Here is a 14,416-nt window from a genome sequence, read left to right as displayed (position 1 = left end):
TTTAACCCATCATAAATTGTAAATTTGTCAGACATATTAATACCCACACGAATTTTACTTTCTGTTTCACTGGTGCATATTTTTATCATACTAACAAGCTTCTTAGGTATTCCAAACTCTACTAATATATTATATAATTTATCTCTTTTGACCGAATCATATGCTTTTTTGAAATCAATGAATAGCTGATGGACATTTTGATTATATTCCCACTTTTTTTCAAGTGTCTGTCTGATGTGAAAAATTTGATCTGTAGTTGATCTGTTACGTTTAAATCCACATTGATAATCATCTATAATTTCATTAGCATATGGTGTTAGTCTTGTTAAAAGAATGTTAGATAATATTTTATATGTTGTTGAGAGTAGAGAAATTCCACGGTAATTATTGCAGTTCATTTTATCACCTTTTTTAAACACAGGAACAATTATGGATTCTTTCCACTGTTGAGGGATTTCTTTTTTATTCCATATTAAACAAATTAATTTATGAATTTGACATATTAATGAATTTCCACCATATTTAATTAACTCAGCTGGTATTAAATCATTGCCAGGTGCTTTGTTATTCTTTAGCCTTTTAATAGCATCCTTAACTTCAGTCAAGTTAGGTTCTGGAACTAAAGGTTCTGCTGTGTGGACTTCATTTATCATATCATTATCATACGGATAGATAATCCATGGTGTTGAATACCCCACTTAACTGTGTCATTCGACTCTTTGTGGTTACGCTGCACTGACCATACAATCACTGACTACTGAGAGCGCAAGCACAATGCTTCTAGGCCACAGTATCCTTCCTCACACACTTGCCAGCCACTGCATTTGTGAGACACAACCAACACGTTGTGCTTAAGGCGCCATCTATCTATCATGAATGGAATAAAATGTGTCGGACAAAACTATGTGTTTTCTTCGAATTCGAATCTTAAAAAAAAAAGTTTGTTTTTAACATTTCAAGGTCCCCCCCCCCCCATTGGTGGCGAGGTGGGTTCATTGTTCATTGCAGTGTAGGTGACTTGCCCCCACAATACTATTATACTTTCATATGGAACATTTTTTTGTTCGATGCATATTTCTTGCGATATTTCGATTTGTCAACTTACATGGGACACCCTGTATACTGAAATTGTAAATGTTCGTGAAAGCACTCTTCTTGTAGCTAAATTTTCATGCTTACTAGGGATGGGACAGATTAATCAGTAATTTATCGAAATCAGCTCACAGACATGCGTATCAAAAAATTGCCAATAATTTTTCTGATCAGATATTTCTATAAATACCCTTTGTTCTATAATTTTGCAGTTATTTTTACGAATACAAAGGGATAATTCACATACTCTGCCTTTGTAATGTAAATATCTAAAAAAAAAACTATTTGTTTTGTAAGGCAAAACTCATTATAATCACCTGGTTCAGTCTTCGTTGGACATCCATAATTTTTAAATTGGTCAATAAAATATTGGTAAATTGTTAACCACTTTATTATTATTGCTAAATAATTTCAAATTGGCCCATCCCAGACTTGTACTTAACATTTATAAAAATAAATAAATAATCTTCATGCAGTAGCTCTCTGAGGGTAAAGGACTGCCAAGCAACTATTTCATTGGGTGATGTGTAGTCAGTTTCACGTGTCTCACTGCCACTGATTTTCAAGTAACTCTTCATTTGCCCCACAATACTGGCCAGATGCTGAAATTTGTGACTGGTTGTACCAAAGATGATAGTATTAACCATTCAGTTACATGGGAGATCCCCATTACACTAACAGAAGTACTATATTTTCAGCTTTCAGTCTGACAAAGCACTGTCGGAAGCATTCATGTGTTGCAAGAAGCAAAAAGTATTGTTTCAACATAATCTGTATGTTTATATTAGTTAGGGATGGACCAATACTGATAAAGTGCTAACATAAAATTTACAGATACGATGGTATTCTACGAATCATATAAAATTCCAGTTGGTTCATTGACCTCCTTAATAAATGTATGTTATCAGATGATCCAAGCTTTTGCAATGTAAACATTTACTTTAAAAAAAGTACAGAATGGGAATATATATGTTATATCCTTAAAAATAATAACAAAATGACACAGTATTGTACTAAATTGTAAGCTTTTTATAGATATATCGGATCGATAATTTTAACAATAAACTAATACACCGATATGCGTATGTTGGCCAAGACCGATAGAGTATCGATTAATCTGTCCCTTCCCTAATATTAGTTAATTGTTGAACTCAAAACGCAATGCTCATAAATAAGAACTGGTAAAGTTTCCCAATATGTTCCCATTCATCCTTCACAAGAATCATTAACACTATTTGTTCCAAAAAGCCCATTTTGCCGTTGTATGCTGGTAACCAAACACAACATTTGATCGTATCTGTGATGCCATTTCCTGTGAAACAGTGCATGGCAGTGTTGCAAGGAACACACAAAATGTTTGTAAAAATAACAAATTATCAACCATATTATGTGCTGTAAAAGGAAGTGAGGAATGCATCCAGTAGACCAACGGGAAGTTAACCAATGATACAAAAAATGGTAGAAAAACAACACATAAAAAAGGAAGTGGTAATATCGAATGTTAAATATTTGCAAATCTCGTTGCAAGTTGATACCTTTAGGTTAGACTATCCCCTTGTCCTGATACACATGTAATGCTGATAACAGAAGCATCCAAGGTTCACGTTGTTACATTATGGCTAGAACACATACAACCACAGTAACAACCTAATGATGAATCAGCAGCAAATATACTTCCATGCTCACAGTTGCCAACGTTTATATGTGTATCTGGTGCGTAGATAAACACAGTCATTAGAGACCTTGTTTTGCTACTACTTATATCCCTGCATTTTCAAACATTTTTGTCCCTTGCCATGTTAATGCCCTGAAGATTACATTACAGTTGTGTGTCACTTACCTTTGGAATTTTGAGTTCTTTCATTTTTTATTTTGTCAGCTGTTCAGTATGTCGCAGACAACCAGTACAGAAGGACAAGTGGATAGGATAGACTAAGCTATAGTTGTCAACTTGGCAACGAGATTTGCAAATATTTGACATGTGGGCTAAAAGACAAAATCCAATATTACCACTTGCTTTTGAATACATTGGTTTTTTACCAATTTTTGTTGACACACTTCCCATTGGGTTACTGAATGCTTTCCTTTGCTTTTGCTTTTATTTATGGTACATAATGTGGCTTGTTTTAGGTATGTCATTTTTTACAGAATATGTGTGTTCCTGGCAACCCTGGCATGCACTGCTTCACAACAGGAAATGACGTAACAACAGATGCAATCAAATGTTGTGTTGTAGTGCCAGCATATGTTGTTGCCTTGTAATAAAGTGGTTCCGGGTTCGATCCCGGTGAAGGCACATACCACAGTGGTTCAGATCCCACTTTAAACTGTAGGCCCAGTCCCGATTTGCCTTCCTGTGCATAATGTGGACTTAGAGCAATGAATCAATCAATCATTGCCAACATATAGGCAGCAAGACAGGCTTTTTTTTAACAACTGGAGCGCTGAAATAACACACCAACTATAAAAATGTTACTGACAAAGTTGTAACAACAACAAAGTTGTTGTAGCGGCCGCGGTGGCTCAGTCGGTAACGCGTCTGACTACCATGCTCAAGGTCCCGGGTTCGATCCCCGGCCGGTTCAAATCCGGGAACTTTTCTAACGGTGAAAGCGGCCCCGGCGCCTACCCAGCGTCGAATAACATGGGTACCTGGGGGAAACCCTGGGGGGTAAAGGCGGTCAGGGGGGTGTGATGCTGATCACATCACCCCCATTCATGACCGGATCAAGAAAGTGTGGGGCGTTACCCCCACACCCCTTATACGCCTTCATGGCGTGGTGCTATGCACAGGGGAACACTTTACTTTACTTTACTTTACTGACAAAGTTGTTTGTTTTGATGTCCTCTATATGTTTCTGTTGTCCATAAACGCTATTAAAATGACACCCTGTATAACATACAAGTACCTAGAAAAACTGGCATATATTCAAATATCTGTAGTGACATACCTAGATTATTCAAATGACACATGTATGGATAAAAAAATATTTGTTAATCCAAATATCCCAACTTTATATACATATATCTGCCACCTGAATTTCCAGTATTCAAATTATCAGTTACTAATATAAAAAATATATATACATACTGTATGTAATATCAATTGTAATATCCACATATTAGTTATCATAATTATCCTGATATTGGTATCCACGTATTTCTCACGTCCACATTGTGAGTCATTCAAGAAGAAACTACTCACAATTATTTTCAAGAAAATTCCTTGCCATTTGTCAAAACACCACAATTATTCATATGAAATATTATATTATGCATAGTTGTATACTACTTTTTGTACACAATAAGATTGTAATACAAAGGTATCAAATATTTATTAATAAGTCACTGATGAATGGACAAATTTTAATTCTTTAAAGTAGCAACAATTTTTCTGGGATGGCAACAAAGTCAACAAAAATAATAAAAAAATGTACATATCTATTTTAAATATATTAGTATTTACATTGTGTACATAAATGCATTTCAATCTCACTTTCTGTTGTAAGAAATGTTAAAATTAATTTTGGTTAGTTGCAGAACCACTGCTGATGAATAGACTGTTCTGGCAGATGTCATGTTCCAGTAGCATGGGTGCTGATGTAAGCTTTTGTTTTATGCAGGTTATGGAGATTATCCTCCTACTAAATATATTGTATTTTACTGACATACAGTATCAAATTTCATAGTAAAAAAATTATTTCTTTTTTTCAGTTTTGTTTTCAGCATTAATTTTTGCAAGCTGTTAATAACTTTCTTTACCTTTTACTTTTTCAGAACTCAAGTTTTGGGAAGACAGATTAAAGAATCTCGAAAATATCTATGAACAACTGCGTGAAACAAGGGTGAAGAAAATGGCAATTATTTTGGAAAAAACAGACAGTGCTTATTTTCCTAGTTTCAGAACATTATTTAGAAATGTAGTAGCAGGTATAGTACTTCTTTTTTATCCAGATCAAATTATATTATAATTTTATGACTTTTCAGATTTGTATGTAAAATCTTAGTACTAAGAGTGTTAGTGTTAAGAGACTAATTGATTGTTTGATTTGGTTTATTTTACTTCACTTTTCTGCTACTTTTGTGTAATCGAGAAGATGAGGATGAGTGATGATATGGAATTAATGAAGGGACACTCATAAACAACACTTATGCCCTGTCCGGGATTCAAACTCGGGAATTAGTGTTAGGGATAATCTAATATGTGTGTGTATATATATGTAGCAACTAAAACAGAAAGAGGAAACACTCACCAGACACTGGAAGAATTCAATTTTTTATGGCCGCGAGCTGCATTGTCATTGGTAGAAAAAAGATGGCGAAAATGGAAGTTCTTGACCTCCAGCATTGGCAGGTCTGGATCAAAGATGTAGTGGTACTGAAACACTCAGTTCTGCTGCAGGCTTGTCAAAAATTGTGAGTGGTTGGGGTGGGAGCAGGGAGGAAAGTTTTTAAAATTGCAAATTGAGCGTTAAAGAGGATTAGAATAGGGTTAGGTTTGGTTGGAAAAGTTACTTAGTGGCACCTTGTTTAGCCCAGGGTGGTGTGGTTGCACTCACAGCTGATATATAGGCCCTCTCCAATGTTTATCATACTGAGGTGTTGGCGGATTGGGGAAAGGGGTGGAGGAGCGGTGGTTGTTGATCCCGATGTTGAGTGCTATGGATGTTAATGCCACCAAAGATGTTGCAAGTGAGGATATAGATTAGGTTTTTGGTGTGGCAGGTCCCTTTGAGGGTGGAGGATAAATTTTCCAGTGGTCGTTATGAATCTGGAGGGTGTGAGAAGTGAATAGACATTTGGAAACAACTCTGGGCTTGTCAGTAGAGATGTTTCTGCTTTCAGGATCACTATGGATGGTGAGGATGGAGCTGAGAGTGTGGCTAATTTTCTTGAGGTGAGGGTGATGAGTACAGAGAGGTTGGTGGCTGGTTTCTTGGTAGGGACAGCTCTGGATATTTGTTGGTACCAGGGTGGAAGGATATGCATGGTTGATGTAGATGAAGTTTGTAATTCTGTTAGGAGGTGGGTGAAGTGTTGAGGTGTCCCCTGAAGGCCAATGAGAATGGGATAGAACCTCAGGTTTATGTTTCCCAGGTGACAAACTTACAAAAAAACTTAACACATAATTTCCACTAAGGTTTCATTAACATTTTGCTCTAAAGGTTGAGCGTAAAATGCAGGAAAATGTGAAATCGGATTTCCCCTGTAATATGTGTACTGTATATGAGGGTTATCCAGAAAGTAAGTTCCAATGGGCTATTAACAAAAATTACAAGAATGTGTTTACATGCCATTTACATTGTCATTTGATGTGCAGTGCAGTTACAGACACTTCTGGGTTGTAACTTATCCATTGGAAGTCAATGGAATTGTTTCTCACAGAAGTACCATTGTTGAGGTACTTGTGGTAGTGGGGCACCACTTTCTGTATTCCTTCATTCTACAATTCTACAGAAAGTGTTGTCCCTTTACCACAAGTACCTCAACAATGGTGACAACTAGACTAAAAAATGGTGTGTAATATGTCACAGGTACTTCTGTGAGAAATGATCCCATTGACTTCCAATGGGATAGTTACAACCCAGAAGTGTATGTGACTGCAATGGCAATGTAAATTGTATGTAAATGCATTCTTGTAATTTTTGTTAATAGCCTATTGGAACTTACTTTGTAGAATGAAGCTGCCTGCAGAACAAACCACTTAGTGATGACCTCTTTGACCTTGTTGCCATGTAACTGTTGGCCAGCAAGGAAGAATTTAATTTACAGGAACAGATGAAAATGCAGGGAAAGTGATACGAGGGCTGCTGGGAAAGTTTCTTCAATCAGTATACAGGGTGGCGACAGACCTGGAAAACCGGGAAAAGTCAGGGAATTTGAGGTGTCAAAAAAAGTCAGGGAAATGTCAGGGAATTTCCTCTTCATTGACTTTTTTATTTTTATTTATTTTGACACCTCAAATTCGAACACTCTTTAGAGGAAAATTGTTATAACTCGGGCACTATGGGAGCAATCTACTTCGGATAACTTTTGTTTTGCAGCTAAAACATCAGCGCATGTAACCATGTACAATTCAGAACGCCGGACCAAGGAAGGGGGCTTGGGCACGATCCCCGAATTTCAATGGAAAAAACATAAAAATCTGGAGTTTGCCCCCTCTTCTCCCGCTATTTTGGGGAGAAGGCGTAAACTTTAGTATTCCTTTCAAAGAATGTACATTTCTTAAGAGAATGAAACATGTTTCATGTTCTTGGGTGCCATACAAGTTGAATAATAAGCCAAAATGTGATTTTTTTTTACGAAAAATAGGTAATTTGCATTTTTGAGGAAAATAGTTATAACTCGGGCACTATGGGAGCAATCTACTTCGGATAAGTTTTGTTTTGCAGCTAAAACATCAGAGCATGCAACTGTGTACAATTCAGAACGCCGAACCGAGGAAAGGGGGTTTGGTGGGCGCGACCCCCGAATTTCAATGGAAAAAACAAAAATCTGGAGTTTGCCCCTTCTTCTGCCACTATTTTGGGGAGAAGCCGCGAACTTTAGTATTCTTTTCAAAGAATGGATATTTCTCAAGAGAACGTAACATTTTTCATGTTCTTGGGTGCCATACAAGTTGAATAATAAGCCAAAATGTGATTTTTTTTCAATGAAAAATAGGTAATTTGCATTTTTGGAGGTAAATTGTTATTACTCTGGCACTATGGGAGCAATCTACTTCAGATAAGTTTTGTTTTGCATCTAACACATCATAGCATGCAACCGTGTACAATTCAGAATGCCGAACCGAGAAAGGGGGGTTTGGGGGGCGCGACCCCGAATTTCAATGAAAAAACCATAAAAATCTGGAGTTTGCCCCCCTCTTCTCCCGCTATTTGGGAAGAAGGTGCGAATTTTAGTATTTTTGTTTCAAAGAATGGACATTTCTTAAGAGAACGTAATATTTTTCATGTTCTTGGGTGCCATACAAGTTGAATTTGTCGAATATCGCCACCCGACAAAGTATCTCACTACTACATGCGACAGAAATTGCATGGACTGCAACATCCAATAAAAATCGAATGCATAAACAAGAAGAGCTTTAGACTGCAAATATGCTGCTGAAATTTTATTACTCTACTGGCTCACTTCACCTTATTTAATGTAGCAGTGTTTACGAAGGTTTTCTTTCATCATCCTGACGTATTACTGGTTTCGCACAAGTTAACATACGTTACAATGACAATGCACTATTCTTAGATATCAAGAAGAATCCAACCAAATGGGATATATATTGAATACTATCATGAAAAAGTGAAACATAAATCTGCATTGGTGAACGTCATAAAAATTTGCAAGTGCTTGCTCCCAACCTCAAATTTACTGCAACACTAGTATTGCAATGAAATTAACACTACTCTCTGTCCTGTCTGATTAAACTCATGAGAGATGGCCATTAATCTCTCACTGAGTAATGTTAATGTCCAATATTATAAAATATAATACTAATAATAAATACGTCAATATTTTAATATCATATTTACTCGAATCATTCAATCATAAAAGCAAATCACTTTCTTCAAGAATTGACTTTTCTCTGCCAGCTCTGCTAAATTTTAACTTTCCATCTACTGATTTATACGACAGGTGGCCAGAAAGTAATTTCCAATTAGTAGGGACATTAATTTTTTGCAAACGCCAAAACCGTGAAAAATGGTAATTGCTGCGAAGTTATGTTTAGGAATGTGCAGTGATGTCTGGACACATTTTTTGCCCGTTTGAAATATCGAAATAATGCGAATTTGGCATAAAATGCCAATTGTTGGCATTTTTAGCGATTTTTTTTTAAAAAATGTCCTAAAACAATGAAATATTCCATGAAATCCAACATTCTTGTCTTTTCTAGGCCATGTTTGTGTACATAGAACATGCAAGTTTTCCAACATTTTACTGAAGAGTAAACTATAGAGTTATACGTACATGGAATAATTCCGACAGCCACATTAAATCATGTATTTTCCACGATTTTTTCAACTTCTATCAAAACCATTTGCATCACAGAGCAAAGTGGCAGGGTTCTAACAGGAGATCGAGTGTGTATATACAGTCACACGGGAGTCACATCTTAAGTATTTGTCGCGTGAGATGTGTTTTGAATTACCAAGCTAAGTGCGCACCATTGGCATTTGTCGAGCGAGAAATAATGCTCAGTCGTTAGGGCATCTGACTACCATGTTAGAGACCCGGGGTCGATCCCCTGCGGGGGAGAACCGGGATCTTTTTCACCTATTCAAACTCCTCCGGCGCCCACCCAGCATCATATCAAGTGGGTACCTGGAGGAAACTTTGAGGTATAAAGGTAGCCAGAAGTGTGGTGCTGATCACATCACCCCTACCTTTAGCTGTGATCAAGAACGTGTGGGCTACTAACTCCACGCCCCTACTATACACCTTCATGGAAAAGTGCAGGGGAACACTTTACTTCCTCAAAAATCTGTTCCAACATATCAAACTGTCACCAAAATCCGTAGACCATTTGACCTACAATTTAAAATAATAGTTTAAAAGCACAATGGAGTATTACGTTTTGGTATATTTGGCAGATAAATTTTCTAAAACAAAATCGCGAATTTTGGGAAACATAACATTAACAAGTCAAAAAAGATAATGCCAATTTTTGGTGCCATAATATATCGGTACCTGTCACGTGAGAATGATTGGTTTTAATTTTTTGGGTGCATCGCCACTTATGGTCATTATGCACCCTTCAGTATATACAGGGAAAATTCCATTATCTAAAATGCTTACCTTAAAATTAAAAAAGGGGTATGGAAAATAACTTTCAAGATATCAAACTCTCACGAAGAGGCGTAAGCCATGTGACTTACAATTTGAAACAGTAGTTTAAAAACACCATGAAGGTATAATTTCAGATATTTGCCAGAAAATGCGCTAAAATGAAAATGTGAATTTTGGGAAAAATAACACCGTATAGTAAAAAATAAAAAATAAGAAAATACACCAATTTGAAAAAAAGTAAGAAAATATCAAGGTCCCTACCGATTAGGCATAAATAAAATAAGAATATCAGTTGTAATTTATTGCATTAGTAACAGTGAGTCCTATCCTAATTTTCGGCATAATCACCACCATTGTTCTGGCATTGTCGTAGCATGCCACTAAATTTTGTATGCCCATGGTATATGTGTCTGACAGCAAAGACTGGAACTATCTCTACCGCAGTGTAGCTGTCAAATCCTTGCCCTGCCAGAACCTCTTCAGTTAAACAAAGAGATGAAAGTCGGTAGATTCAAGGCCAGGACTGTACAGGGATTGGTCCAAGATCTCTCAACTGAAGTGATACAAAGGGCCCGTGTGTACTCAGCTGTATGGGGTTGTGCACATTCGATTGGCCTTCCGGAATTTTCTGCACCATCATCTGACCATACTATCACTCACGACGTCTGCCAAATTTTGAGCGTCCAATGTAGGCTACATCGCAGTCGGTGGGAGAATGTATGAGAGCTGCAATCTTTAACCTAGAACTGTCCTAAAGCGGCTGCATTGCAACTGTACCAGATTACAGCTATATGCCACTCACTTCATCCTGCCTGCATGTGTGTGTGTCGCTCTTCGACCACTAGTGCTGTGTATAGGCACCATTGGAGCTTTTTTCAGGATGCCCCTCGTATATGAACTTTCAGAAGCTTTTATTATTAGAGTGTTCCTGTTTTAATGTGTGGTTAGATAAATCAGGTACCTATACAATGCAATTCTATAAATTCCTTACGTTAAATTTCTAATACCTATATACCCTTTTCGTCAGCATTTATGGTATAACTGCACGTTGTCAGTTTCATGGTACTTCACTTGGATATACTGTACTGAAGCAGAAATCCCATTGATAATGTAAGGAAATATGACACTTTATTTTGCTCGATTCAATTGTTTCACTTATATGCAAAAGTTAAGTTGTTTGCTTTACAGAGAAGAGAGAAGTAACTTTATGCATTGAAAAATGAGTCCGCACTCATGGTTCTTGCAAGCAGAGGGTTCCAAACCTCAGTGGAAATATCAACATATAATACCGAGAATGTATAAGGAGACTGATAAATTACAAATTGTATTTCTTAATCATTCACTCTTATCTCATTTAGTCGTAACTTTAAAAATAATCAAGTATTTTATTTTAAACTTACTGCGTATGACAAAATTCCGTAATCCTTCCCTAGCTTGTGAATTGTAATAATTTTCCAAATTCACTATTTTGCAGTTTGAATTCAAATCATAGAGAATAGAGAAATTAAGTCAAATTCATAGAAGATAATATTAGTGCTTAACAAATCCATACCTGGATCTGTATGAGTTTATTATTTCCATTTGCAAAAACATCGATTTAGTTTAGTTTGTAATTGTCAGGGAAAAATGTAAATTTTGTCCTGGAAAACCTGGAAATGTCAGGGAATTTCATTTCTGCTTGTTTGTAGCCACCCTGAGTATAAAAAAAATACATGTGAAATTCTGGGAATGGCTTTATTGTTTTTCAAAGTATTCACCCTTAAGATCGATACACTTTTGCATACTTTTGAACCAATTTTGAAAGCATTTTTTCCACTCTGAAGCTGATACCTCAGAAACTGCTGTTCGAAATGCGTCAACAGCTGCTTCAGGCGACACAAACCGCTCACCACGCATCTTATTTTTCATGTGTGGGAACAAAAAGAAGGCATTAGGTGATAAATCAGTTGAGTATGGACAATGAGTCATTAATTCAACATTTTTACTGAACAAAATCACAACAGTTTGGTGTGCTGAGTGGGAACTGGCATTGTCATGGTGAGGAATATTGCGATGATTTGGGTTTGTTTTACACAAGTCAATGATGACCTCTGGCAAACAATTTGTTGTATACCACTCAGCATTTACAGTCCTTCGATCTTCTAAAGCTATTGTTGCCACATGTCCGGTATAACCGAAGAAACAAGCAATCATTTGCTTGGCAGCACTCCTCGAACAAACAACTTTTCTTGGTTTTGGCTCACTTTGAAACACCCAAACAGTGGATTGCTGTTTAAGTTTCTAGTTTGTATGAATAGATCCAAGTTTCGGCCCCTGTAACGATGTAGTACTCCAAATTTGACTTGCCTCGGTTGAATTTTTTGTGCATTTCTTTACACTAATTTACACGAGCCTGGTTTTGAGCTTCAGTCAAGTTGTGTGGGATCCAATGGTTTGAAAGTTTCCATACATTCAGATGACCATGCAAAATCGTATGTATTGCTTTCATGTCAATGTTCAAGGATGCCTGAATCTCACGGTATGTAACATGCCGATCTCTCTCAATCATTTCACGCACAGCATCAACATTACTGGCAACAACAGACGTGCATGGACGACCTTCACAAAATTCATTACTGAGAGATGTGCGACCACGCTGGAATTTGGAAAACCAATTGTGCACAGTTGTATTGGATGGTGCTTCATTCCCAAAAGCCAAATGAAGTCGCTTGATGCACTGTTTCTGTGTTAAACCACATTTGAAATCATAAAAAATCATTGCCCGAAAGTGTTCACGAGAAATGAATGAATCATCCATTTTCTCTAATCTTCTCTTAGACAACACTTACCAAATATGCATGCACCACTGACATCTGGCCATTCTGTGAATCATCGTGAATGTTTCCATGTCCTTCATTGAAGAGTACCATTGTATGTCATGGTATACCATTAAATCAATCATGGCATATTCTCTCTACACCTCACAAAGTTGACGATAAATTTCAGCCGTTTCACGTTGCATGCAAGTAACAGATAAAAACCATTCAAACAAGTGTTCTAGTGTTACCAGCCAGGTTAAATTCACGTTAACTTCCAATATTTCAAGCCCATACAATGTTCTCATCATTAGGGAATGTTGATGAAGATGATAATTCCCTGATGGTGAGAGTAATGTATGCACTCAAAATGTTGGAAGCTAACACTGATTTAACCTGGCCGGTAACCCTAGAACACTTGTTCGAATCATGTCACCAGGAAAGCTACAATTCCTACTTTAGATACAGACTGTATTTCACATGTGATAAGCTTCTCGATTTTAGTGAACATTATAAACACACAGCATGATGCATAAACACTGCTTGAATGTGTTGCTAACGGTGCTTCTGTCTTGCCAAAAATCAATAAACTTGGCACTCATTTGCACCATATTCAATACAAAATTACAGCATCAATATTTGCAGACAGAACTTATTTTGTCATCATCTCTTGTATATTGACAATTCATGCAGGGATCCCTACTTATGGTCCCACCTGGCAATGTTTTGGATGAGAGGGTAAGCCATCCATCTAAATGAAACCAAGCTACATAACTAGACATTTTTCCAACAGTTATATAGACAGTCAGATAATAAAAGTACTAGGGACATTCAATATATAAGTTTCCCTGTGCTATAAAATATTGTATAAAGCAATGCCATTAAACAGAAGCACATGGTTGACAAGCACCATCCTTCGTCTACAAGGAACAACAATCAATTTGTTATCAGACGTGAAGGTGCATGCGCTCAAGGGCGAAAAGTAAATGCTTGTTTGGAAAACGTGGGCTCGCGTCATAAGGAGTTCAGAAGCATGGATGCTAAGGGCGTTCCGCTGATGGACTTTTTGGAGGGAGGAAGAACAATTACTGCTGACCGTTATTGTCAAACATTGGATAAACTGAAAAATGCAATTCGACATAAGCAACCAGGTGTCCTGTCAGCTGGTGCCATTCTTCTTGACGATAACGCTCGCCCCCACTCAGCAGTGCAAACACAACATAAAATTGAAGAATTGGGGTGGGAACGGCTGCCCCACCCTCCATACAGCCTCAATTTAGCGCAGAGTGATTTCCATCTTTTTCCGGTGTTAAAGTCTGAATTGCAAGGTTACCGTTTCGAAACAGATGAAGAAGTGAAGCGGAATGTGAGAATAGTGCTCAATAGCCAGAGCCCTGATTTTCTTGCAAAGGGTATGGACAAATTGGTGCAACGGTGAGACAAATGCCTGAATCTCTATGAGGATTATGTGGAGAAGTGAGGAAGGATCCTCCTACACATGTATGTGTAGTTTTCTAATGTATCTTAAAAATAAAAAAAATTACAGCATACGGAAACTTATATATTGAACGACCCACGTAATTATTTCATATTGGCACAATGTAATGTAATCATAAGAAAAAAAATGTTCCTTGCTGTAGAAATATTCCATATCTGTTGTTTATCACATGTGTGAAAATTAACCAAATACAGTAAAACCTTGTTAATCCAGACTAATAGGGGGGAATAAGTTGACCGGTTTAACGAAA

The 14,416-nt window shown here is 37.0% G+C and overlaps 1 protein-coding gene across 1 annotated transcript in view; it reads left to right on the top strand.

Annotated features, from left to right (window-relative positions):
• Dhc93AB (Dynein heavy chain at 93AB) overlaps positions 1-14,416 on the top strand; it is a 584,738-nt gene that overhangs the window by 47,199 nt on the left and 523,123 nt on the right. Inside the window, exon 6 of the mRNA XM_083127975.1 lies at positions 4,870-5,022. Within this exon, the coding sequence (XP_082984101.1) occupies positions 4,870-5,022 (153 nt within the window). The remainder of the gene's footprint in view (positions 1-4,869; positions 5,023-14,416) is intronic.

Source organism: Lepisma saccharinum, chromosome 9, assembly GCF_977018435.1.
Source record: "Lepisma saccharinum chromosome 9, izLepSacc3.1, whole genome shotgun sequence".
NCBI classification, from domain to species: Eukaryota; Metazoa; Arthropoda; class Insecta; order Zygentoma; family Lepismatidae; genus Lepisma; species Lepisma saccharinum.
This window is presented reverse-complemented; position numbering and strand designations above follow the sequence as displayed.